At 41.4% G+C, this 23575-nt stretch overlaps 1 protein-coding gene across 1 annotated transcript in view; it reads right to left on the bottom strand.

The window, feature by feature from the left end:
- The window catches only part of DISC1 (DISC1 scaffold protein), a 364802-nt gene that overhangs the window by 24789 nt on the left and 316438 nt on the right, over window positions 1-23575 (bottom strand). The window contains exon 11 of the mRNA XM_045783648.2: window positions 4034-4310. Coding sequence (XP_045639604.2) covers window positions 4034-4310 — 277 coding nt within the window. The remainder of the gene's footprint in view (window positions 1-4033; window positions 4311-23575) is intronic.

Genomic DNA, 23575 nt, shown 5'->3' with positions numbered 1-23575 from the left:
AAACAAAAGGCATGAAACATTTGCATGAATGAGACTCCTGTCTCCATACACACCAAGCTGAAAATCTTCAAGAGGAGAAGAGAGGACACCGACGACTGTTTCTGCATTTCCGGCCCACTTTAAGGAAACCCGCAGCAGAAACTGCAGCCCGTGCATCATTGCCAAGGTTTGTGCAAGATGGGCCATGTGAAAAGGAACTGGGTTTTAGACCCGTATCCCAAAACAAAGCTGTGCTGTCTGGTCGTGTCTTACGGTGAATTTCTTTCATGGCAGACAGCACACTGGCTTTTCCAGTGCTGAACGAGATCGCACAGAGCTCTGGCCCTGTTAGGGCCTTTTGAAGCCTCTTTGGTGGCAGCTACTGGCTTGGAAAGGAAGCAGCTGGAGTTAGGGGAGAGTGATCCTGTCCAGGGAACTCTGCGGGAGGGGAGCCCACTTTGTAGTAAAAACAGAAAGCACCCCAGCAGGACAGACTGCAGACAGGAAGGAGAGAATTACGCAGGTATTATGGCCAGAACAGCGAGTACAAAAGAGCAACTTCACAGCGGAGGAAGCTGGCTCACTGATTTCCCCAGCTCCTGTCTGGCCCCCGTGCAATTTCTGCACCGTCTATAAACCCGGGCCAACAGCAGCTGATTGTTTCCAGAGTCCGAGGAAAGGCTTGCGAGCGAGCAGTAACGAAACAAAAAGCAGAGTGTTGTTACAATCCGAGGAAGCGCCTGCTAAAACTGGCCCCTTAGCCCTGTTGTCGACTTCCTCTGCAAGCAAAGCCCCAAGCAAATGACTCTGCCTTCATGGGCCCAGCTGTAAAATGGGGGACATGGCGCGGAGAGGCCCAGGGGGACCATCCACACAGCGAAAGCTTTAATTAATGACCAAAACACCCCAAACACCGCCGAAATGCACGGAACCACGCGGGCCATTTTTCGCACGCAGCGAAGGCTCCGAGCAGCCGTCTCCTTACGGACCCCCGTAAGAAGTCAGCAATTTTTTCATGGAAGATTTGGGTTATAAAGAAACTGCCTGCCTTCAGCCGTCATGCTTCAGTGGATAAACCCAGACCCGGCAGGGAGTTCCAAGGCAAAACCAACTCCCAGCTGCAAAACAAATAGACACTTCAGCCACAGGGTAAACACACAAGTACCCAGACTTCAAGGACTCCCTGGCAGACGGCGGCGGCAGAACGAAAACACCTTCTAAGGAGACCCTTGATGATCGCTTCTCCGAGCCTCTGGTCTTCGAAAATCCACCATCTAAATACAAACAGGATCCTTTCTTTATTAAACCTTTCTTGTCTGGGATTATCTCCACTAATTCATTGCTGGCTTCTGCTTCGAGATAACGAAAGCCAGGCATATTCTTTTTAAAAGGTCTTAGAGATACCTGGGATTGCCATAAAGAGTGATAACAGCCCCCTCCCCACAAAAACATTTTTTTCAAACCTCTACTATGTATTTTCTTAAACCTCTAACTTATTTTTAGATGCGTGATTTTATTTAAATCCACACAACCTCATGAGATAGTTTTTGTTGTCCTCGTTTGGGGGGTGCAGGTGGGGGGGGTGTTAGGCTCCTGAAGATGGCCTAACTAGGATCAGAGACTCTGGGCCTCAGGCTCCTTTGGCCACGCCATACCGCCTAGCGATAGCCCTGAGCCAAGCACCACTGATTCCAGCATCTGTGGCCTATGGCCTCACTCTTAAATAGGTGGATGTTAGTTTTAAAATTTGAGTCACCTTTGTAAAGTAATAACAATAAAATTCACTCTGGTGTAAAGTTATAGACATATGCACACAGTCACGTGACTACCACCGTGATGAAGATCCGGAATGGTTCTATCACACGCACCCCCAAATTCCTTCATGTTGCTCTTTGTGAACAATCTCTTCCCCTCACCCTAATTCTCCTCACACCCAATTCAACAACTGATCTGTTTCCTGCTCCCATAAATTTCCCCTTTCTTGACAGTATCTGCCATCTTAACATTTCTGCCACTGACGAATTCAAAGGGTGCCCACCCTTCTTTGTGAATAGAAACCCAGAAAAGCAACGTAGGAACAGTAAGTGGACTGAGGCCTGGCACAGGACAGGAAGACAGCACAGAAAGCTAGCAAAAGCTTCAAAATACCCTCTGGCTCCCCCACCCGGAAGGAAGCAGCAAAAAATGGTGGGAAACCCTCAGCATTTCAGTTGGTGGAGAGGAGGTGGGGGTTGGGGGCAGGGAGGTCCCAGAGCTCAGAGAAGCAGCCACTGTCCCTCTTCCACTCTCTGGTTTAGTCAGGCCTCCTCCTCACCAGAAACTTCGAGTATCATTCTATGATAAGGGTCTACGTTAGTCATCTTTGACTCTGCATTTCCTACCTCATAGCTCTGTTTCCCTATAGTCAGACTGGCAGGTGCTCATAATCTTACGGAAGAATAATCCTCATACACCTAGGAATGCCATCTTCCAGAGAGCCTGGAGGGACACATGCGCACGGAAGGGAGGAAGGAAGGGAGGGAGGCCGACTCCTCCAACAGGTGAAATTTGCTGAATTAGTCCTGACCTCCAGAGGAGTCCCGTGTCCCAGCAGACCCTACCACACACCTGGCTTGGATCCTGTCTGTTCTGTTACCGAGCTCCTGGGAGCCCACTGTGGACAGCCAACCCTACCTTCAAAGCCTCGGACCCAAGACCCACAGTTTCTTCAGCCCAGAGATACGACCCCCTTGCTTGGGTGGCACTTTCCTCCCCACCAGAATCTTTTTTCCCACCAGCCAACTGCAACAGGTGGTGAGTTTTCAACACCACCACCAACAGGACTGCTAGCCGCCAGCAGCGCCTTGGCTAACAAAGGAGTTGAGATCATCTATAGCTCAATTTAGAGCCTAATTTACGAGGCCAGCAGGATTCCGGAGAGTGATAACAGCGTTCTTTCCCATAAGGTTATTCAGTTCAAATATGGGATCAAGTATCAATTTTCCAAGCAGTCCAGAAGTCAGTGACTGTAGCCCACGTTGTCCGTGAGTGTCTGCTCTGTGAAGACCATGGTCCTACAGATAGGACAGGCAGGCCTGCCTGGGCAGGGGATGTCGTGGCAAAGGCCCAGGGACGGGGCACATCTAATGTTAAATGTGAGCCATGAACATGAAGTGACGTGTTCCTCCAGGCTCACCAGGATTTTGTTTCCTTTTAATTCAGAACACCTGAGTACCTGGCCAGAAAAAAGAGCTCCAAAGCCTCCTGGTGTGGTACTAAAATTGGGGGGGAAAGTTGCCTACGAACTCTCATAGAAAGGTGTCTTGTTAGGTTTGGAGGGGAAAGTGAGGGAGAGGGGAGGTGAGGAGAAGTGGGGAGAGATGGACTAGGGAGAGAAGGGGAGGGGAGAGGGAGGGAAAGACAGGAGAAGAGGGAGGGTGGGGGAGAGAGGGGAGGGGAACTCTTTGTTAATCTAGGTCAGCCTTGGAGTAAAATGTTGAATAAATCTGCATTTTAATTATAAATGGAATATATCGTACATCATAGATATGATATATATCATAAGCCAACTATCAGTTTTTTTTAAAAAATGAAAAAGGTATATTACAAATATCCATTATGACCTTGTTTGGGCAAAACAAAGGGATATGTACATATATTTGAATGTTTGATTTTAATAAATTATAATATGTAGATAGATATTCTAATAAATAATGATATATAGATTCTAAATATATAATTAAATATCACATGTGACACATACAATAATGATGTTATATATGACATGTATGGTATATGCTATACATATTATATACCAGATTTATATTCTAACTCTAGCCATTACCTTAGAACATAGAACTAAATATGCCAAAGTGATTCTTTTTGCTCTCCTATATTTTAAACTTCCACAAAAATTCTGCACTATTTTGTAATCATATTCCAGGGTTATTAAAACCTTTAAAAGTTTGCATGGTTCCATGGGTCACCCTCCCAATATTTTCTGTTCCCATCTGGAGTGTGGCCCCAAGTACCCCTCTGAGTAGGGCCCCTGCTGAGGCGACAGGAATGGACAGACCTCTTTCTGTTCGCTGCCAGCGAAGTACAGAGATGGGCTCAGGTGAGCCTTCCAGTCTTCAAAGGCCTGCAAAGAGGTCTTCCTCTCAACTTCAGAATGGAGCCTGGGGGAGACGGCAGGAGTGGCTGCATAGACGGCTCCCTCTAAGTCATCTGTCTGCCTCTCATCTTCGGCAGACAGTGTGCCCCCGGTCTCCTGGAGCTGTAGGCTCTGGATAAGCAACCGACAAGCTTCCAAGTCAGCTCCCCACACTTTTCTAAGCAGTGGACATGTGCAGCTGAAACAGAGGGGAAACAAAGGCAGGAAGATTTAGTCAGTGATGTTTCATCCTACCAAGTCAATAGCTTGTCTACCTGGCTCAAAATTAACAACTTAATTTCATATACTGGTGGATTGTTCCAACCAGAAGGCAGAGAGGGGCCAAATCTGTATACCATCAAGTAACAGCGAAATAACCATTGGTCCTTCTTAGCTACTTGTTCTGCAAGGACATCCAAGATCTGGTGTATTTTTCCAGACTCAGTGGTCCAATAAAACACAGCCCCTGCTCCTGTCTGTACTCCAGCCCTGCTGGCTTCCTTTGAGTCCCCAGACTTGTCCAACTCTCCCAGCTAAGTGCTTTTTCATGTGCTATTTCATATGCCTAGACTGTCCCTCCCCCACCATGCCTACCTACCAACACCCACTCACCCAGGTAATGTAACTGAGTGAAGCCGTGCATGGGTAATACAAACCGTAGCAACACATAACCAGCTTCAGTGGCTGAAAGCAATAGAGCAGAACGGACTCTGGCTATTAGGAAGAACGTACCCATCTACAGGGAGCCCTTCATCAGCTCAAGCCAACTAAAGTTTCAATTCCAACTAAAGGAACATAGACTCAAAGTTCACAAAAAAATTGATTTTTCATGAAAAGGCAAAAATCTGGGATTTTATAGGAAAATACACATTTTTCACCCATCCACTCAGCTTCTGGCTGGATATTTTCTAAACATCTATCTTCCTTTTAACAATCCTTCCTTCTAGTCTTATCTGCTATTCAATTTCTCTGTTGTGTTCTCAATTTTAGTTATTTTACTTTTCAGTTCTATAATTTTTATTTCGTTTTCTTTTCTACATTTCAGTTCTCTGCTGAAATTATCCATCATGCCCTCTAGCTACTTAAACATATTAATTATCATTGTTTTAAAGCCTGTATTTATAAATGGTGAATTCAGAAGAGAAAGAATGAGGCAGAAGCAACATTGTAGAGATTAAGGATGTCAAGGACATTAAAATATTGACAAGGGACATCAAACTACACCTTCAGAAAACACTACAACTTTAAAAGAGGAAAAAAATCAAAGAAAAAAAAATGCACCTGGGTTCTTCATAGTGAAGCTGCTAAACACCAAAGATGGAACAAAATTCTTATAAGCAGCCAGATAAAAGAAGGCATTAACTCCAGAGGAACGATAATACGGGTGACAGAAATGGTAGAAGTCAAGAGACAATAAAACAGCATCTTTAAAATGCTATAAGAAAATAACTGTCAATCTATAAATTATACAATCATTTTCAATTTCCTTCAAAAATAAAAGTAAAATAAAGATATTTTCAGATAAATAAGAACTAAAAGAATTCCTTGGCAACACATCCAGAATAAAGGAAAATGATCCCAGCTGAAAGAAAGGACATGCATCAAGCAATGAAAAACAATGGGAAGAGTAAATATGTGGATAAATCTAAGTAAATGTGGATGTAAAAAATAGCAATAATTTCTTTTGTAGTCTAGAATATGTGTCAAATTAAAATACATGACAACGAGCAAGAGGGAAGGAAGGTCCTTGTGTTGTCCAGAAGGACAAAGAGTGCTCATTTATATCAGACTTTAAGAAGTCCAAGATTCATATGCAATCCTCTATGGTAATTGTAGAACAGGTTAAAAGAATGTATAACTGACAAGCGAATATGAGAGAGCATTTAAAAAATTAAACACATTAAATTGTTTAAGTATTGCTTTAACGAAAGCAATAAAGGAGACAGGAATGAACATGGTACGGATAGGGAAATGGTAAAAGTAGAAACCTTTATGCCCAAATATATTAAGATTTACATTAACTATAAACAGACAAATACTGTATTTCAAAGGCAAAGATTTTAGACTAGAATAAAAAAATCAAAATCTATTTATATGTTGCTTACAAAAGGCATACCTTAAATGTAAGGATACAAACAGATCACAAGTAAAATGGTAAGAAAAATACATTATGAAAGCATTATTAAAGACAATAATTGTCTTTAGTGGGAAAGGACAGTCTTTTCAACATACTGTACTTAGGTCAATTGAATATCACTATAGAAAAAAATCAAATAATTTTTGGCTCACATGATACAAACATCAATCTCAGGTAGATTGTAGATCATAATGTGAAAGTGAAAACATTAAAACCTCTAGAAGATAATGTAGGATAATATCTTTATGACTTCATAGTAAGCAAAGATCTTTTAAACGAGATATAAAAAGGACAAGCTGTGAAGAAAACAAATGATAAGTTTGCTTCCATTATATCATGAATTTATATATTCATGAAAAAACACCATTGAGAGAATGAAACAATAAGCCACAGAGTGGGAGAAATTATTTGTAATATACATAACCAACAAAGGACTGATTTGAGAATATAACAGTACTTCTACAAGTCAATAAGGAAGAGACAGAAAACTCACTTTTTTAAAAAGGGCAAAGACCTGAAGAGGCACTTCACAAAAGAGGGCATCAAGTGGCCAATAAGTAAATTATGAAAGAATGCTCAACACCATTAATCATCAGGAAAACACATATTAAACCACAATGCGATGTACTATGCATCAACAAGATGGCTAAAATTTGAAAGTCTGACAATGCCAAGTGTCAGAAAAGATACAGAGCTATTAGTATTGTCATACACTGATGGTGGGATTGAACATGAATGCAAGGTCTTTGAAATCTCTTTGATGGATGTACTAATATCAAACACATGTCAATCACTAAGACCTAGCACTCTGGCTCCCAGGTGTATACTCAATGAAATGCATATACTGTCAATTCTCATATTCATAGTGGTTACGTTCTATAAAGTCACCACGAGCACTGAACTAGCCAGTGTTGCTCCCCAGGGAAATGTAGGAAGGCTTAAGTTCCTGCCAGCCTCTGGTCACAGCATTCTCATTAACCAATCAGTATATAACTCTGTTATGTATGTTTCTGTTTGAAGACACCTTATTTAGAGCATATTGTTGATTCACTAATGCTGACCTCATGCCCAGCAGCACTACAACTCATGCCTGACCATACATTATTTCCTCCATACAGCACATCACAGCCTTCTTGTCCATGGGAGAACTAGACAGCTCCTCATCACTAAGCTTGGGCATCATTTTAAATAGTGAAATCACCAAGAAAAAGTACAAAAATTTTTTTAAAAATGACACTTAGTGGACCATGAAAGTGACACTTGTTCGTAAGATGAGAACTGGTACAAGGCAGAGCATTGCCTTGCTTGACCTCAGCTGAGAACATACGCATCAGATGACTCAAAGTTTTCACCACTCTGCATGCGTATGAATGACAGTGAAAGCTCTGTAGGTATTGATTTCAGGGTTACAAATAAACATTAGTGAGCAGGCGAATCACAGAATCCATGAATAATGAAGATCAACTGTATATATGATCATACAGCATTATTTGTGACAGCCAAAACCTAGGAGGGAAAACAAACATCTGTGAATTGAAGGATGGATACATTATGTGTAGCGCTCACTTACTGGAATATCGTACTGCAAAGAAGGCGGCGAATAAATTACCACCATCTGCAACAGAAACAAAAAGATAAAGGGGAGGCACTATGATTCCATTTATTTTGTATTTGAAAATATGCAAAACTAATCCATGGTGTTAGAAATCAGGACAGTGGCTACTTTCGGGAGAAGGGGGACGATGACAGGGAGAGGCACAACAAGGACTGCTAATGTACTGGAAGTGGTTTATTTCTCGATGGTGGTGATTTATACGCGAGTGTTCCTTTTGTGAAAATTCATCAAGCATACATTCATGATGTGTGTACTTTCTGGTTAGTGTTAATATGACAATCTAAAATAATAAAAAGAGAAAGAGAGAAGACAGATTTTCTTTTTTTTCTTTCTTTTTTTTTTAAGATTTTATTTATTTATTCGACAGAGATAGAGACAGCCAGCGAGAGAGGGAACACAAGCAGGGGGAGTGAGAGAGGAAGAAGCAGGCTCATAGCCAAGGAGCCTGATGCGGGGCTCGATCCCACAACGCCGGGATCACGCCCTAAGCCGAAGGCAGATGCTTAACCGCTGTGCCACCCAGGCACCCCGAGAAGACAGATTTTCTGAGCCACGTCCTGACTAAGAATGCTGGAGTGGAGTCTGGTCCACACCGGAAATGATGGTCCTTAGTGAGGCATGCTAGACTCATTTTCCGGCTTCTTCACTGTAGCCAATCTGACAGGTGTAAAGCGGCCTCTTGTTTAAGGTTGCAGCTCTCCACTAGGATCAGATTGTCTCCTGCGAATTGTCCTTTCATATCCCTTTTGCCTATTTATTCCTTTCTTGAGTTCCCCATGCTTTTTCTAAGAATTTTATTGAAGAACATATTTTCTTACCACTTCAATATTTTTATTTTTATACTCTACTTAAATTTTTTATTTCTCCTTGGGTCCAATTCAATCCATTATCTCCTTTATAGAAATCAACCCATTCTCTAATGGGTTTCATATGTATTATAATGTTTGTTCCTAATTTTAAAAATTATTTTTTAAAGCAACTTGTGTTTGTGTGTAAAAGCAATTCCCCTTTTCATTGTGTTTTATGTATTTACTCTTCTTGATTTATCTTTCTCAGTCTTATCAGAGGTTTGCTATCTTATTAATCTTTTCAAAGAACTACCTTGTGTTTTGTTAATCTTTGATACTGATTTTTGTTCTCTATTTCCTTGATTTCTGATCTTATCTTTCTATTTCCTTTTTCTCATTTCTTTGAATTTATTATCCTTTTATTAGCTTCCTTTGTTCAAACTTAACTTGTTTGTTTCCTTTTATTTTTATTTTCCTCTCTTGCCATTTTAATTTTCTAATAAACATATTTAAAGCTCTAAATTTTTGTCTGAGTCATACTTAAACTATGCCTAATACATGTTTAAGTTTTAAAATTATTAAATATTTTAAATATGCAGAGAGAGATGGGAAATAATTTAACAAACATTTCTCTACCTACTGTCAAACGTATTGATTTTTAGTATTTTCCTGTAATTGCACCAGATTTACTTCTAGAATTTACAACATTATTGTCCCACAAATTTTACAGTTAGTGCTTTCATTGTCTTTCGTCATGATTCCTTTTAAATTCAATGACCATTTAATGGTATGTTTTTTCAATTTCTAGAGAGAAGGGATTTTTTTCCAGCTCCCTGTTAGGTTGATATCTAATTGTATTGCAAAATGGTCAAGAATAAACTTTATAAAATTAGTTGAGGCTCCCTCTATCACCTACTACTTCATTGCTCTTTGTAACTGTCCCACATGTATCCAAAAGAAATGAGTGTTCTGTTACATGTAAAGTTAAGGCACATTATTTAAAATTTTTCATACATTTGGGTTTTTTTTTTTGTCTGCTTCATATACCAGTTTCTGAGGTGAGTGTTATTGTTTTTAAATTTCCACCTATAATTCTTGATTCATTTATTTCTTCCCACAGTCCTACTGATTGGTTTATGTATTTTGGATTATGACGTTGGACAATATGTTCCAATCATTAAATTTTCGTTTGCTTCTTTTTAGTTTATGATGACCTTTGTTAGTATAACATTTTAGCCTTAGAATCTATTTTGTTTGATATTATAATTGTTACCTAACATTCTTTTAGTTCAATTTTTCCTGGCTTAGATATTTACCAACCTTTATCTTCTATATATCTATATCTATCTATATTCTTTTTTTCCCAAAAGTGAATCCAGGGGCCGCCTGGGTGGCTCAGTTGGTTAAGTGTCCAACTCTTGGTTTTGGCTCAGATCATGATCTCAGTCATGAGATCAAGCCCCAAATCAGGCTCCATGCTCATTGGAGAGTCTGCTTGGGATTCGCTCTCTCCCTCTCCCTCTGCCTCTCCCTGTTCACATGCATGATCTCTCTTTTCTCTCTCTCTCTCTCTCTCTCTCTCTCTCTCAAATAAATAAATAAATCTAAAAAAAAAGAATCCAATAAAAACATTTTGCTGAATCTTATAAAAATCCATTCTGGGATTTTATCTTTGAGGTTGGTGCCTTTAAGCCAGGTATTCACAATTATGGTGTAATTGTTGCTATTTTTCATATGTATTACAACCAAGATTCTTCTTTAGAGAGTTTTATGTCTTTATTTCTTTTTTCCTACCTCCTTTTTTCTTTTTATTTAATTCACATATAGTCATGAGAAAAAATACAGAGAGATCCCATGTCCTTTCTTTACCAAGTTTCCTGCAATGGTAACATGTTGCAAAACTATAGTAGGATACCACAACCAAGGAACAGCTCTTGATACAATCTACTGATGTTATTCAGACTTCCTCTCATTTGTGTGTATGTGAATGTGTCTGTATGTCTATAGGTCCATACAATTTTTCACTTGGGTAAGTTTATGTATCCATAACCACATTCAAGATACAGAGCAATTCCACCACCCAAGGATCCCTATGTCCCATTGTATAACCATACTCACCTGTTCCACCCTGTCCCCCATCCCTAGACTCTGAAAACCACTCTCTGTGCTCCATTCCTAAAATTTCTTTTCACTTCCAAAGTGTTATATAAATTGAATCATAGAGTATGCAGCTTTGGGGACTGGATTTTTCATTCAGCATAGTTCCCTGGAGATTCATGTACTCCTTTTTATTGCCGAGTAGTATGCCATGATATGTTTATACCACAGTTTGTTTAACCGTTGACCTGCTGAAAGATATCCATGATACTCCCAGTTTGGGGATTTTATGAATAAAGCTTCTGTGAATATTTGTATATGTGTTTTTGTATGAAATTAAATTTTGATTTCTCTGAAATGACCAAGGGTACAATTGCTGGGTTGTATGGAAATTACATATTTCACTTTTAAGAAAATGCTACATCATTTTCCAGAGGGACCATACCATTTTACATTCCCTCCTGCAATGTATAAGTGATCTAATTTCTTTGTATCCTCATGAATATTGGGGACTATTACTATTTTTTCCTGATATTACATAGTGATAGCTCACTATGTTTTAAAGGTGCATCCTTCTCATGTATAATGATGTTGAATATCTTTTCAAGGGCTTATTTGCCATCTGTACATCCTCTTCAGGGAGATGTCTGTTCATTTATTTTGCCTATTTTCTAACTGTCTTGACTTTTTTTTTTTTTTTTTTTTTTTACCATTTAGTTTCAAGAATATATTCCTCCTTTATCCTAGACACTAGTCTTGCCAGATACGTGGTTTGCAAATATTTTCTCCCGGTCTGTAGCTTTTCATCCTCTTCACATGGGATTTGAATGAAGTCTAATTTATCAGTTTCCTTTTAATGAATTATGCTTTTAGTGTCACGTCTTTGACATCTAGCCTAACACTCCTATATTCCTAAAAGTTTTATACTTTTATATATTACATTTAAGTCCATGATCCATTCTAAGTTAATTTTTATATAAAGCATGAGATTTAGGTTGAAGTTCATTTTTTGCCCTGTGGATATAGAATTCAGGATTGATTGTTTTCTTTCATCACTTGATAAATGTGCCACTTCTTTTTGGCTTGTATGGTTTCAGATGAGAAATCCACCATTATTCAAATCGAAGTGCCCCTACAGGTAATACATCATTTCTGTCTGGCTGCTTCAAGGTTATTTCTTGGTCTTCTAAGTTTTCAAAAATTTAATTCTGATGTGTTTTGGTGTGGACTCTTCTGGATTTATTCTGCAGGGGGGATGTTCTTCGCTCTTGAATCTGTAGGTTTGTGTCTTTCACCAAATTTTTAAATTATGTAGCCATTATTTCTTAAAATAATGAAGAATTATTTCTTCACTCTTCTCCTTCTTGGATCCAATGAATCTGTGTTGGATTTTTTGTTATTGTCCCACAGGTCTCTTAGGCTCTGTTAACTTTTCTTTTTCAGTCCATTTTCTTTTGCTCATATTGGGTCGATTCAGTTGTTTGGTTCTCAAGTTCCCTGATCCTGTCCTCTGTTATCTTCACTCTACTATTGAGTCTTTCCACTGAGATGTTTATTTCTGTTCTGTGTTTCCAGTTCTGTAATTTCCACTTCATTCTTTTTGTATAACTTCTCTATCTTTGCTGATATTTTCTTTTTTTGCATTTATTTCAGTAGAATTTATACTTGCTTATGGAAAAATTCTTTAAAGATGTATTTACTTATTTGAGAGAGAGAGAACATGTGTGTGTGAGTGGAGGGGAGCACAGGGAGAGGGAGAGAGAGAGAATCTTCAAGCAAACTCCCCACTGAGCACAGAGCCCAATATGAAGTTCAATCCCAGGACCCTGAGATAATGACCTGAGCTGAAATCAAGACTCGGACGCTCAACCAACTGAGCCACCCAGGTGCCCCATTTATGGGAACATGGTTTATGATGGCTGCTTTAAAATCCTTATCACACGATTCTAACATCTGATTCATCTCCATATTGAGGTTATTGTTTTTTTCTCATTCAAGCTGTGATTTCCTTTGCTTTTATATTATGAGGGATTGTCAATAGTATTCTGAAAATTTTGGCCATTATATTAGGAGATTCTGAGTTCTATTTAAATGCCTTATAAAATAAACTTAAATTTATTTTAGAAGGCAATACTCTTGTTACGTTTATCACACAGGTCCTATTCTCTTTTCATGCTACGGTTAGAATTACATTTTTTTTAAGTAGTCTCCACACCTAGTTCTAACCCATGACCCCAAGATTAAGACCGAAGCTGAGATCAAGAGTCAGACATTTAACTAATTGAGCCACCCAAGTGCCCCTCCAGTTACATTTTAATTTTAAGAGCCTTTGCCGTGAATGTGTGGTTTTCTTGGGGCGGGGGGTGTTTTGGTTTGCTTTGCTTTGGTTTAGTTTTGTCTACTTGAGGTGTCTGTTCCAAGGGCTTCCACTGGTCCCAGCTGAACTGTACAAGGGGCAAAGGAGCATTCCCAGACCAAGCCACTGAATGTCTTTGGGAAGAAAAGTGAGTCTTGGGTCAGCAGGAAAGGAGAACATTCCCCTGGGTGCTTATTGTTAATGGGTTATCCTGTACTGCCGATGTATTCTCACCTGTGTTGTCTGAGGGACGCCCATTAGATCTAAGAGCAGAATGAATGCACCTGGACTGCACCCTAGCCTACTTTCACCTCCCTCTCATTCTGCCACCATCCCACTCCACGGTGATATATTTGTATATATTTTGAGGCTACACTTTAGTTCTAGATTTTTATTAAAACTTGTTTTGTTTTTTTCGTAAGTTTTCTATTTCATCAACAGTAAAATTTACTAAGGTTTTTTCATGCCTTCTCTCACACATCTCATACTGTCCTTCTGGACTTATTTTTCATCTTGTAAAAACACTTCATCTAAGAATGTTTCAAAGAATATCAGATATGGCAAAACTTTTAAAGACTTCCAGGTCTGAGAACATCTTTATTTCACACTTAAACACTAAATAATAATATAGCTTAATATTCTGGATTCAATACTCTGAAAATATTACTCCATAGTCTTCTTGCAGACTATGTTGCTATCAAAAAGTCTGAGTCTAATTCTTATTCTTTTTAAAAAGATTTTATTTGTTCATTTGAGAGAGAGAGCACGTACATGAGAGAGAGCACATGCAAGGGAGAGGGACAGAGGGAGACAGAGAGGGAGAATCAGACTCCCCACTGAGCAGGAAGCCTGATATGGGACTCCGTCCCAGGACCCTGAGATCATGACCCAAGCTAAAAACAGATGCCTAACTGACTGAGTCACCCAGGTACGCCTTATTCTTATTCTTTTATAGTTGATATTTTCTTCGAATTTCCCCCTTGTCTTTGTTACATATAAATTTTAACCACAGCCTATAGATATTCCACCCCTCACCCTTTTCCATCCTGTCTGTCTATCCGTTTGGTACTCTGTTAGGCCCATCTGCCTAAAGCTTTATATCTTTTCCTTCTTCTGGCCAACTTTCAGTAATTGGTCTGTCAAATATTTCTTCCCTCTCCTCTACTGTTTTCTTTCCTTCTGGGATTCTTCTCATATGAATGTTGACCAAATACCTCTATTCTGTATATTGCTTAATTTATCTTTCATATTTTCCTTCTCTCTGTTCCTGATACCCTCCAAATACCTTCTGATAGCTGCTGGCTCACTAATTGGTTCTTCAGCTGAATTCATTAGGCTGCTCAAACCACTAACTGAGACTTTCTCTTTTAAATTTTTATATTTTGCTTTCTCTGACTTGCCAGTTGGTTTCTTTATGACTTCTTATTTTACTTCATGTCTCCTATATCCTCCCTTATCTTGGAAAATACTTAGTATGTTTATTGAACATGTTGCAGTATCGAATTTTGCATCACCAAGTATGTAAGTCCTTCCTTCTGTTGTTCTTTTAACAGTTACCCTCCTAAGAAGTCTCATTTATTTTCCATATAAGTTCATATTTCCTTAGGAATATTAACTACATTGGTTGGTGATGAGTCTTTGGAGAAGAGGATAATGTCAAAGACCTGATTTGTGCCCATTCTAATAGGGGTAGGTGGTGGGTGGGTAGGGCACCATCTCAGGGAAAAGGGCCTCTGGTAGAATAATCCGTACTCCTGCACTTGCAGAAATATATAGACTCCCTCAATTGTAATTATCCACCCCTCAGGGAACAGGGAGGGCGAGGGGAATGTTCAAGATCCAAGCTATCTGTTTGATGCCCTGCCATGGCAGTGCTTCTCTGATGCTGGTTTTCTAGTCCTTTCTCCCTGTCTTACTAGCTGGCAGGTGCTTGTCTGTTTCCAGGAGCTATGGGGTAGGCACCGGCCTTCCCAGGCAATGTGTTTGGAAGAAAAGGGCATGCCTAAAGACCTCTCCTCCACCTTATCATCTGTTTCTTCCCCACCTGGGGACCAAATCACCGTCAGCTGCCTGACGGGTTCTCAGTAATTTTTTATTGTTAACTTGACAGATCCATCAGTATCTCTCTGGCTTCCAATGGTGAGGGCAGGGCTGGATTCAAGGGAAAGATCCAGTAGCCCAGCTCTCATAGCTATGGAAAAAATTTGCTGCTTGCATCAACAATTTTCTACATTATAGCAATTGGCACACTGTAAGTTTGTGTCCATTTGCTATCTGAAAAAGTATATTTTGTGTAGTTTTTTGAGTGAAAGTGGGCTTGTCCTGAAATATCTCCTAGAATGCACACATCAAAGTCTCGAAGTCTATAAGGCAATTTTAGAGACTCCTGCTGAATGGTGAGTAAATCACGTAGATATAAAATAGCAGTGCTTTATTATGGCCCATGTAATAATTTCCTCAAGCTTTAGATTTTTTAAATACTTTTTCTTGAATTCATTTGTGCTAAAGAGACTAATGGTTGATTTCAAAGTCCTGAGATGCTTTTGCCATTCCTGCTCGGGAGAGTAATTAGGTCATTAATAACAACCCCTTAAATGAATGACTCACAGCTACTTGAGCTATGTGAGATCTTTGGTGATGTTTTACTACCAATAATGAGGCAATTTAAAGATACGATTTCAGTGTTTGGGGGAAAGTTCTTGAACAGAGAATTGAGATTCATCATTTCTGTTCCTCCTGCCAGTTGGAAGTAAAATGAGGTCGAGGAGATCATCCGATAGTGGCTTGAATGCTTATGGAACTGAGGCACGTGTGTGTCATGTACAGGGAATGATGGTAAGAGAGAGGGCAGACAGCAAGTTTGTAGGCAAGCTTCTACCCATTTTCAGAATGGAAATACTGAATTCTAACCTAGACACCAAGAGTTTCAGCTCTTGGCACCGAACTTTCTTTCTTGACTTATTAACATTTTCACTTCAAGGGTGTTAGCATTTTACCTAATTCTTTGGAAACTTTAAAGATAACTGGATCTTTTTACAGAACCACAATGGAATAAAATATCAAACAAATATGTGATACCCAATGGTACCAAATTGTTTAAGCAGTGATAGTCATGCTTCTGAAATCTTTTCATTCCCTGGGCAACAATGACTTAATCTCTAATCTTAAAAAAAAATGGTTGTTATTAGAAATATGTAAATTTTATCCTTTTGTCTTCAATTTTCTAAAAAAGAAAAATTAACATAATTCTTCACCGAACAAAGACTTTGGGACATTTTAGTCTCCTTCCCAAAATGCCATCTAATAATATGACAAAAGGAAATGTAGTATACGAAAGTGTTTGTCTAGGAAACTGTAGCAGACACTGCTGTTTGCCAAGCCAACAGTCCTCCCTCTGTTCGTTCTTCCTAGCAGAACTCAGGTAGTATTCAGGTAACCAACCCTCCCCCCTTAGGACATTTTGGATGATGACCCCTCCCTAGCTCTTCCGGTAGAGTGTAATTAGATGAATGCAATCAACCAATGACATTCTACCAGACAAGCCTTTATAATCCAGAGATTGGTAACACAGAGAGCTGAGCTAGACTCAATCTAACCATGTCGTGTCATCCATGCTGGGATGGTGGCAGGTGGGGAATAGCTTTTCATTCCTTCTCCCACTAGCAATGAATAAACAAACCACTGCATCTATCTTGTGACTCTAATGGAGCCAGCCTATAGACAAAGCTAATGCAATATAAATGGAAATGGCTAAAATGAGAAATGGAAAGTATCTGGTTAGAAATGACAAGTCTGAGCTGCTGAATCAACCAAGCCAGCTGCCCACCCTACTCTTGTTTAAGCCGATTAGAACTGATGTTCCTATTAGTTGTGACCAAACACTCAGCTGATTCAACCCAAGTCAAATGACTCTGATTGGAGTTTAGTCTCTGCTACAAAGTTTAGCGACCTTTGGGAAGTACTTTTTCTCAGCTTGAACTTCTACATTTGTAATATAACATCTCTAATGTCTATCTCAGAGGATGGATTATCAAAAGGAAGCTACAACGATATGCAATATATAAAAGATGAGAAGTAGTAGAAAAAGTACATAACTTCTTAAATCTTGAATAGCTGGAAGCACTGATACAATGAAAATCACTTTTAAATGTGCACGGTATATGGTGGCCAAGATGCGGCCCTTGTGGTCCCTATTAGTTTATGATTCTTCTATAACTATGTTAAAAATAAAGACCAGATAAGACCAGTGATTAATTCCACCCAAAATTCAACCTGCCAGCAATAATAAAAGATATTTTGCCAGAGGGTATTGCAGTGAGCCATCACCATCAACATCGTCATTGTCACTACCATTACTGCCACCATCACGGTCATTAACATATTGGTCAGGAGCTATTCTAAGGATTGTTTATCCTCAAAACAACCTTATGAAGTAGATAGCACTGCTACATTGTATACGTTTAAAAACATAATTCAAAGTCTTTGACACTCCTATAGTCAGAAGGTAGAGTCTACATCCTTTCCTTTTAAATCTGGTCTAGCCTGAGCTGCTTGTTATCAATGGATCGTGCAGGGAATGATGCCACACAGCTTCTGAGGCTAGCTCAGAAAAAGCCTTACAGCCTTCACCAGGTGTTTTTGGGACCCGTGCTCTGAAGGAAGCCAAATGCCATGCAAGAAGTCCACCCATTCTGAAATCGCCACGCTGGGGTAACTATACTCAGGCACTTGGTCAATGGCATCAGGTGAAATCTCGGCTGACACCCACTATCAGCAGCCAGCCATGTGCATGAGCCATCCTGCTCGTACAGCCCGGCAGAGCTGACAGCACCGCGACCTCAACCTCGTGTCGCAACCCCAAGTGAGAACTGCCTAGTCAAGCCCTACCCGAGTTATGACCCACAAGATGGTGAACAAAGTAAAACTGTGCTGGGACAGACCCTGTTTAACCAGGTGAGAAAATTCAGGCAACTTCAGAAAGCAGAGCTATTCTGATCAGCAGGCTCATCAGCTTCTTTTTCCTATCGTGGATGAGCCGGACTCCCACGGATTCCAGAGGCCCTTCCATCTCTGACGCCTGTTTGAAATTCTAAGGAACAAGTTACTTTTTTCCCCTGCATCCCTCAGTAGTAAACACCAGTTGAAGAAGGAAAGAGAATACCACCAGAAATAATTAGAGAGAGAATTATCTGGAACAACTACTGAACACTCAGTTTTAAGACCCAAAGTCAAAGTCATCAGGGCTCCCCATCAAACCGCTCCTCTTAATTTCTCTTATATTCATGGTCTCTATTTCCGCCTCATCCTGGCTTGTTCAGTGTTCTTGCCTCCTTGGAATTTCATCCCTTGAGAGCATCCCTTGTCTGTCCTGCCAACTTCTCTGTTCCCCGTGGCTCAGAGTGTAACACACACCGGACCCTCATGTGTTAGAAGAGTGAGCTGAATGAAGGCCAGAAATCATGGTCACTTTTAATATGTTTCTTTCCTTCAACTCCCACACCCAACCACAGACTCTATGTTGAGAATATTGTTCAGGTCTATTTGCCCCCTTTCTGACCGCTACCCCAAAGAAAGCATTTCATTTCTTCATGCCCAGGAAAGCTGCAATTAATGATGAGCTTTTCTTGCCTTCAAATATTTCATTCTCCCAATCTGTTCATCTACGGTTGCTCCAGAAATGTTAGTGGCTCCCGCTGCTTGCTAAATGGAAAGTAAAGTCCTTCGAGTTCTTACCCAAGATGACCTCAGGCCTGCCCTGGACTCCTTCCCCGTTGCTCTCCTGTGCATTCCCAGATGTCAGCAAATTGGACCACTTGCTCTTCCCAGGACAAATGTACAAGTTTCAAATTACAGATGACTATTTTTCATGCCTTTCTTCAGAATCTTCACCCATTAAAAGCCAACCAGTTCATCAAGGCCCATCTCAAATGTCACTTTAATAAAGAACTCTTCCCTGATCCCCATACCGTCTGTAATGTCTCCCTTCTCTGAACCCACAAGGCAGGTGGCAGTACTCTTAAGACCCTTATTACCCTGTGCCTTCATGTCTGGGCCGTGTGTACAGATACCTTCTTCTACTGTATATACTTAATGAGGTTTCAGAATATTTCATTTTTTTAAAACTGTGAAGCATATAGTCCAGCAAGGTATTAACCACAACAGGAACTCAATAAGTACTTAATTAACTGAATGAACTTTCAGGGAAGTTACATTTAAAGGACTCCTCCAATTCGAAGCAAAGAAAACAATTAAGTTTAAAAAAAAAATCCATCCTAATAAAGGTTAATAGAGGAAAAGCTTTCCTGATAAGTGATCCCAGTGGATTGACCACATTAAAAATTAAAGTCTCAGGGTAGGTCTCAATATGCCACTCTACTTTGCTGGAGCTGTATTGGCTTCTAAGCCATGCAATGACTGAATGGAAATTTTAGATTATTTGACCATAATTTTGAAGTGGGGGAAAAGACTTTCTAAGCAAGACACAAAACCTGGAAGTCAAAAAGGGAAAAAAAAGTGATAAATCTGAAATCATATATATTTCAACTTCTACTTGGCAAAAATGCCATAAATGAAAGTCAAACTATAATTGGCCTATTAGGAAAAAATATATCTAGCATGCATAGCATAGTCCAAGAGTCAAATTCTTTAACCTTCAAAGAGCTTTGAAAGCCAGTAAGAGAAAAAGCAAACATCCCAAGAGAAAACAGGAAGAATGGGCAGAAGGAAAACACAAAGGGCCAATAAATACAGGAAAAGATAATTGGCCACATTCAAGGCAGACAAGTACTGTCTGGGAAATGAAAGTCTCCGAGTGGTACAATTCACTCTTTTAGGGGCAGGGGGACAAATCAGTACCCTTTTTTAAGGAAAGTAATTTGGCAATATTTGTCAAAATTAAAAGTGAACCTGGTCTTTGAGCTAGCTCTTTCACTTCTCAGCATTCACCTTACAAATATATTCAGACAGAAGAGAGAGAGAGAGAGAGAGAGAGAGAGATGTGAGAGAGAACATTAATTGCATCAAGAGAAATAACTGGAAACCAAATGGAGAAAAGCTGGCATTGACCACATTCACTGTTACATACCATACGACTGTTCACAACAGAAGGCTAAGCTCTATCTCTTACAATGGAAAGATTTCCAAGACAAATTAAGTGACAACAGATAAAGCACAGGACAAATAGTATTCTATTGTGATTTCATTTGAATTTTTTAAAAGACATAAAAGGGCAGGCATATATAGCCATACAGGACTATGCATAAGTGAGATATTTCTGGAGGAATATAGTTATTTTCTAATGACTGGGGTAGGGACAAGGGGTTTTTACTTTTATTTTACCCCTCTCTGTTGTATTTTTTTTTTCTTTCAAAGAAACCCCATGCATCCTTTGCTTTTACAACAAATACATTTTAAATTTTTAAAAAATTATCCACTTCTTGGGGCACCTGGGTGGCTCAGTCAGTTAAGCAATGGACTCTTGATTTCCGCTCAGGTCATGATCTCAGGATCATGAAATCAAGCCCCACACAAGGCTCCATGCTCTGCGGGAGGTCTTCTTGAGATTCCTTGTCTCTTTCTCTCTCTGCCCTCCCCCCCCCATTCATACACTCTCTCCTCTCTCTAAAATAAATAAATAAATCTTTTTAAAAAATCATCCACTTTTTTCCCTTCTGCCATTGTGCCAAATTTTGCACAGTCCTTAACCTTGATGCTAAACTTCCCCCCCTTTACAGAATCCGTGTCATGGCTTGTGGGGCCCTGTTTTGATCCGAGTGAGCTGGAAGTCAGGGGAGTGGCTTCCTAACCAGAGCCTTTCAGAAGCACAAGCGCTGCATTCAGTCCTAGAGCTACAGGATAAATGGAAGCACATGCCCACGCCGAAGACAGCCAGGGAATTTTAAAGGGAAACAGGAGCAAGACAAGAACGAGAGAGCACGCCTTGTAAATCACCTCTCCGCTTATCTCCTGGGTCCCTTCCAGTACCTCAACTCAGAATGAAAAGGGACTGGTCCGACCAGACCTGGCACCAAAGGTGAAATATATTATCTTTCCTACCTCTCAGAACACACCACTTTCCAAAGAGAGCTCAGTAATAGATGCCAGCAGAGCGGAGGGAAGACGGACCTGCCAGACGCCCCCAGTTTTTTTATCCGATGGGTGTGCAGGCCAAACTAGTAAGGAGGGGAGGACTCCATGCAGCGGAGCAGACAGGTATATCTGGCTGTTGGGAAAAGAAAATACAGAAATGTCCCCAAACTCTCTTGTGTTCTAGACAGAGGAGTAAAAGCTATTTAGGGGTGTGCAATGCTGCTATGCGAGTGTGAACCAGCCTGGCGAGGCTGACGGCACCATGCGGCACGGCAGGAGCTGAAGCAAGGGGGACGCCGCCGGGGTGTCCTGTTATTTCCAACGTCGTAGACGTGCTTTCCCTGGTGCCTAGCCACGGATGGGAAAGTGGTAACATTCCCTCCAAACGGACAACAATCACGGCTCAGGAGACAACGAACAGCCTGCCTACAAGGGTCAGAGCCTCGTTTCTGACTTTGACAAGGATCCCCAGAGAGTGATCTGCAACTTCATCAGGGCTTGTCTGCAAGCTGAGCTTGCACCCCAAAACAAAGACGGGACCAGCATCTACATCGAGCTGAGGGAGTTCAAGCACAGCTCCTGCACCAGTGACAGGTACCCACAGGTGCGAGAAGCAAAGGGCAGGAGAGAGACGCTGGCACTCCAGCTTATAGCACGTGCACATAGGTGGCAGGGCAGGGAGAGGACCAGGAGCACACCAACCACATCCAGCTTCCTGCCCAGCAGTCTTGCCTCAAATGCCACCCTGGCACCCACCCCCCAACCTCAGGATTCCTGCAGCACAAACAGCAATCTGGGGTGGACCGGGCAGGGGGCACAGTGCATGGTGAGCCTTGGCTGGGAAGGAGATGCCGTCAGTCAGTCTGCACTGCACATTTGCTCTCCATCGTCACCTGTCAAGATGGCCCGAGCTCTGTCCCCTGCAGTGGAGTGGCAGGCTCCTCCGAGATGGAAGGGGAATGCCTCATGTGTGGTGCGATCAGATTCCCACACAACAGAACCACTAGACAGCCCAGAGAAATACCTATTTCTTTCTCCCCCACAGCTCATCTGTCCTACACACACGTGTGTCCATCCTACACTGATACACCATGACTGGGGATGGCTGTTGTTCAATGATGCCATGAGGACAGTCGGAAAGACAGAGGTGTCAGGGGAGGGGGGTGAGCCAGCCAGTCCTGTCCCGGGGAGGTTGGCTGCAGGCTTCTCAGCCAGGCAAAGGGGGAGCTCTCTGCAAGGGAGACCAGTGCAGGAGCCCCTGGGCAGGTTGGAAGCCCAGCTTTACCACATGCCGCTGTGCAACCTTTGGCAAGTTCCTTAACCTCACTGTGCATGTTTCCTCATCCATTAAAGAAGAATTATTGGATGGAGAGGACAACAGCCCTGGGCCTGTCCCACCACACGCAGCAGCTACGGGCGAGCTCTTGTACCTACCTGCTTTCTCACTGACGGACCTGACTTCCTCAACTTGCTATTCCCAACTCTAGTTTCTTTCTTTTTTTTTTTTTTTAAAGAATTTATTTATTTATTTGACAGAGATAGAGACAGCCAGCGAGAGAGGGAACACAAGCACGGGGAGTGGGAGAGGAAGAAGCAGGCTCATAGCGGAGGAGCCTGATGTGGGGCCTGATCCCATAACGCCGGGATCACGCCCTGAGCCGAAGGCAGACGCTTAACCGCTGTGCCACCCAGGCGCCCCCCAACTCTAGTTTCTAACAGTGATCAATCCCACAACTCCGTTCTCAGGCACTATCCTCTTCAGCCTATGAATCCCAGCTCATCTCCTTGAAGCTCTCCCTGGCTCCTCTTGGACAAGCTAGCTCCCCCTCCCTGGGGATTAGCCACGGCGTTTTGTCCACACCTCTATTTTGACATGTATCATATGTTGTAAGCATCCACATATATTCACTCCCTCCCAAAGCAAGGACTGTTCAAGGTCAGAACATACCCCTGACAAACAAGTCAGTGAGTGAACAGATTTCTCGAAGGGTTTGCTTCAGTCCGCCTTGCGTTTCCTTTGGCCACCATCAGGGATGAGAGGAAATCAGAGCCCATGGCAGACCTAAAGATGAGCTTCCAGAAGGACCTGCGGGATGGATTCTCCGTTGGCAGAAAGAGCGGGAGAGTCCACTAGCTGCTCTCACCGCACGGCCAGCCCAGAACACTTGGCCCCCATCCCTACAGTGAGGAAGGAGAGAATGAAAGGGCAAGGTATCCAAGGCCAAGCAAGAGGCATGATAGCACGTTCTGAGAACTGAAAGCTGAGGAAAGGACAGGGAGGGACTGGAGGGGCTGACTGGTGACCACCCCGGGGCTGGCACTCCTCAGACCTACAAGATCCGGGCAGCAAAGCGAAGGCAGCTTCCATGTGACAGCCAAGCAG

The sequence above is a fragment of the Ursus americanus genome, chromosome 6 (assembly GCF_024610735.1).
Source record: "Ursus americanus isolate L20-20 chromosome 6, mUrsAme1.1.p, whole genome shotgun sequence".
In the NCBI taxonomy this organism is placed as follows: Eukaryota; Metazoa; Chordata; class Mammalia; order Carnivora; family Ursidae; genus Ursus; species Ursus americanus.
Note: the sequence above shows the minus strand (reverse complement) of the source record. Positions and strands in the feature narration are given on the sequence as shown.